This window comes from Palaemon carinicauda, chromosome 4, assembly GCF_036898095.1.
Source record: "Palaemon carinicauda isolate YSFRI2023 chromosome 4, ASM3689809v2, whole genome shotgun sequence".
NCBI classification, from domain to species: domain Eukaryota; kingdom Metazoa; phylum Arthropoda; class Malacostraca; order Decapoda; family Palaemonidae; genus Palaemon; species Palaemon carinicauda.
This window is the reverse complement of record NC_090728.1, coordinates 148,004,507-148,009,506: the sequence shown is the minus strand read 5'-3', so window position 1 is coordinate 148,009,506 and position 5,000 is coordinate 148,004,507. Positions and strand designations below refer to the sequence as shown.

General features: G+C 32.6%; 1 protein-coding gene across 1 annotated transcript in view; it reads left to right on the top strand.

Moving 5' to 3' along the window:
• The window catches only part of LOC137639698 (putative CENPB DNA-binding domain-containing protein 1), a 22,041-nt gene extending 19,059 nt beyond the window's left edge, over nucleotides 1-2,982 (top strand). Inside the window, exon 2 of the mRNA XM_068371947.1 lies at nucleotides 2,570-2,982. Within this exon, the coding sequence (XP_068228048.1) occupies nucleotides 2,570-2,982 (413 nt within the window). The remainder of the gene's footprint in view (nucleotides 1-2,569) is intronic.
• Nucleotides 2,983-5,000: the final 2,018 nt, after the last annotated feature.

Genomic DNA, 5,000 nt, shown 5'->3' with positions numbered 1-5,000 from the left:
GAAATGCATTCTATGTGTCAGATTCAATACAATTGAAGGCGTGTATAAAAACTCTTTGTAAAGATAAAAAATGAAGTAAATAAAAATACTCGGAATAATTTCATTATTTCATGATCACGGATAGTTTTGAAGAAGAGGTTTAGGAACACATTACATTTCTTATATTAAGAACAAAACACGACTCCAAAACTGATTTTTTGTTTTCGTCTTTAATTCTTTTCAACAATATGTACCCGTTGATGTAAGCAATAACAGGAACTTTCTTAATATTCCTTTTTTATTCGTTACGATTTGATATTGAAAAGTATGTTCAATTAGTTATGATTTGAAATTGAAAAGTATGTTCAATTAGTTATGATTTGAAATTGAAAAATATGTTCAATTAGTTATGATTTGAAATTGTAAAGTATGTTCAATTAGTTATGTTCTGAAAATGAAAGTATGTTCAATAACAAAATATATAAAATATATAAAATCATTTAATGATGTCACAGGCTATTATATGGAATCTCTCTCATACGCTGACATCAAAGCCACTTTCATCTTTCCAGTTACTTAAGGGAATATGGAATTGATACCGAAAAATAGCAGCGAGAACAATTATTATTATTATTATTATTATTATTATTATTATTATTATTATTATTATTATTATTATTATTAATCATTAATTATCTATTATCAATTATTTATTATTAATCATTAATTATCTATTATCAATTATTTATTATTAATTATTAATTATTAATAATTAATTAATAATTATTAGTTATCAATTATTATTATCATTATTATTAATATTATTATTATTATTATTATTATTATTATTATTTTTATTATTATTATTATTATTTTATCATTATTATTATTATTATTATTATTATTATTATTATTATTATTATTACTATTATTATTATTATTAATTGCTAAGCTACAACCCTAGTTGGAAAAGCAGGATGCTATAATTCCAAGGGCTTCAACGGGGAAATAGCCCAGTCAGGAAAGGAAATAAGGAAAAATAAAGTATTTTATGAACAGTGACAACATGAAAATAAATATTCCAGTTTAAGTTTTTTTCCAGATGTGAAAGATTGACTACAAACCATTTAAGCTCTGGGTTTTGTATGCCACACAGTGCCTTCGGTTTACTTTCACAATTTATGTAATTTCAAAAATATTCATGATTTAATTTCAACTTAAAAAAATGTTAATCTTATCTAAAGCTAGAAAAGTTGAATTCAGGTCTATTCTCTAACACTATTCTATTACAAAAATACTAATTATCGCATCGGTAAAAAGAATCATAATCTCATTACATATAAACTTTGTAACTGGCATAGATATTTCTTTTGTTTGTAGTTATAGTTTTTACATAATAATGTAACATTAAAGAAGTATTTAAATAATTACTAAAAAGATGTTTCCCCTTAAATGAATTAACATTGAAATTAAAACAAAAAGTGAAGCCTTTTAGTTGAAAATATGAGTCTACAAAATTCTCTTTGATCATTAAATAAAAAATAAGTTACATTTAATAAATGATAATCGTTTAACTTTTGACCCTAAACGCTATAAGCTTTCAAACACTAAAGCATAGGTTTGTCTGATCCATAGTCAGTCAGCATCAAATGTTTTCGGTGTTTTTCTATTGTCAGAGATTTTTCAAAGTCTAGACTCATGTTGCACAGAGGGAGGCTGCTATTTTTATTGTTCTTCTTTTTATGATGTTTGTGAGTACAAAGTTCATTCAATGGAATTTGCTATATAGCAAAATATTGAACATATCCATTTACATAAACACATAATGAAATGAAATACAGTATTATTCATATTAAGAAAAAAAATGAACATAGAATAAATATTCTCGTATTTTTTTTTTCCAAAATATATTGATGAAAAAAATGATAGGTCGTAAAAGGATAAAAAATCAATTGCCATCACTGATTAATGATCGAAAAGATTGATCTATATCTATGTTTACTTCTACCAGGGCGTACTAAAGGCATCGCGTGTCCAAAATAAGGAATATATTTTCGTTCGTTTTTATTTCTTGTGTAATTCCGGATATTGGGAAAAGGAAACTACAGTTTTTTATACTCTACTAAATATCATTATTATTATGCAAATACATAAACTGTATAACACACACTAACTACACACACACACATGCACATATATATATATATATATATATATATATATATATATATATGTAGTGGAACCTCTACATACGAATATCGTAACATACGATTTTTCCAACATCCGAACTAAACTCCACCAAATTTCTGTCTCGACACCCAAAGTGTTGCTCCAACATACGAAGTAAACATTACGCGTACGCGTGGAATTTTCTCGAAAGCATCCAGCGTTGTTTGTTATTGACGCCCCTAGACAGTAGCACATCGGAGGGATGCCAATCGAGCGTCACCTTGATCAGTCCTCTCATCTCATGCGCATAGTGTGGTTGTCCTCTAATCGCTCAGTTTTAAGTGTTTTTTATCTTCCTTTTTCTCATGTTGTTTTCTGTGTTTCGTAATCATGGGTTCAAAAAAGCTTAGTTTCGGTTCAGGAAGTAGTAGTAGTGGTGAGAAAAGGAGGAAGTCTATGCTTTCATTAGAAGTAAAGCAAGAAATAATAGAGAAGCATGAGAGAGGTGTACATATTAGTGATCTGGTTAAACAATATGGCCGAAATATGTCTACGATCTCGACGATCATAAAACAGAAGGCCGCCATTAAAGCAGTGAAACCTTCGAAGGGGATCACAATTATTTCCAAACTTCATAGCCCTACCCTTGAAGAGATGGAACGACTTTTGTTAATAGGGATCAAAGACAAGGAGATTGTTGGCGATACGATCATGGAAATGATCATATGTGAGAAGGCCAGCACTATCTACAGTGACTTGAAGGTGGCTCACTCTCGGGGTGATGCGGGGGAGAGTTCAGCCAATCCTACGACGGAGGAATTCAAGGCGTCTTGAGGTTGGTTCGAGATATTTAGGAAACGGACCGGGATTCCTTCAGTTGTTCGTCATGGAGAAGCTTCGAGTTCGGACACCAAGGCTGCTAAAGACTGTTAAAAAGTTCGAAAGCATCGTGGCGTAGGAAGGTTACGTAGAGCAGCAGGTGTTCAACTGTGATGAAACCTATCTGTTTTGGAAAAAGATGCCTAGTCGAACGTACATTACCGTTGAAGAAAGGAAAATGCCTGGATATAAGCCAATGAAGGATCGGTTGACTCTTGTGCTTTGTGCCAACGCCAGCGGGGACTGCAAAATAAAGCCGTTATTGGTTTACCATTCCGAAAACCCTAGGGCATTTAAAGCACATAGAATTGATAAAGACCTGCTACATGTTCTATGGCGTTCTAATTCTAAGGCTTGGGTTACTAGGCATATCTTTGTGGAATGGGTAAGCATAGTTTTTGGCCCCGCTATCAAGAAGTATCTTCAGGAGAGGAATTTGCCTTTGAAGTGCTTGCTTTGTTTGGACAATGCACCCGCTCACCGCCACCCCTCCCCCCCCCGCCACCCCCCCCCCCCCCGGACTGGAAGATGATATCATCGACGAATACAAATTCATCAAGGTGTTGTATCTTCCACTAAATACCACCCCTATCCTGCAGCCCATAGACCAGCAAATCATCTCTAATTTTAAGAAGATCTACACCAAGCACTTATTTAACCAGTGCTTCAATGTCACACCAAGCACCAACTTAACTTTGCGTGAACTTTGGAGGAGCTCGTCGGACTTTGAATTCCGCTTGGAAGAAGCTTCTGCCTGATGCTGTTGCTCCCAGAGATTTTGAAGGTTTTGGCCCCGAGAATGAGCCTGTGGTTGCCGCCAAGGAAGACGTCGAAGAGATTGTATCCCTTGGCAAGTCCATGGGTCTGGAGGTGGATGAAGATGGACATCACTGAATTCGTCGATGAGCATCATGAAGAGCTCACCACCGAGGAACTCAAGGAGCTGCAAGCCATGCAGCATGATGAGTTCCAAGCACAGTTGAGTAAGTCGAAAGAGATCGAGGAGGTAGGCCAAATCTTAGGTACGGCGGAAATAAAACAGATGTTGGCAAATCATTAACACGTGGTTGATTTCATCGACAAGCATCACCCACAGATACTTTAAGTTTGCCGTGTTATTGCGCAGTTTGATGATGTTTGCTTAACGCATTTTAGAAAAATCCTCAAAAGCCATACCAAGCAACTTTCACTCGATAGTTTCTTTAAAAAATCTTTAAAACGGTCTAGTGATCATGATGAAAAGAAAGAAAGTGAAGCAAAGAAAAGGAAGACCGAATTGAGTGAAAGTGATGAAAATTACATATAAGAAAAGAAAAAATGTAAAAAAAAAATATAGAATAATAGAAATGAGAACAAAATAAGCTAAGTTAAGTTAAAGTTCACGTAGTAGTGTAAGTTAGTGTAAGTTATTGTACACGTTATCGTACAAAGTCACCGTCCCTACCTCCTCGCTGATCTTCCGTCTCCTCCTGCCTAGCAGTCCCTACACCTGCGCTGGCCTGTCGCTAAGGTAAAGTGTTACATTAAAACCCCTTTTTTATTTATTTCATTATTATTATTCTATTTTGGTTTGTATGTATTTATTATATTGTATTAATTTTATGTGTAATTATGTGTAGCCATTTATTAAGGATTTATCATGGGTACATAGGCTGAGGAACGAATTAAATAAATTAACATGTATTCTTATGGGAATATTTGCTCCAACATACGATCGGTTTAACATACGAAGATCGTATGTAGAGGTATCACTGTATATATATATATATATATATATGTATATATATATATATATATATATACAGTATGTATATACATTAAATAAATATATATACATACATACATACATATAATATATATATATATATATATATATATTTATATGTATGTATGTATGTATATATATTTATTTATACATATATTTATTCAATGTATATACATACTGTATATATATATATATATATATACAGTAT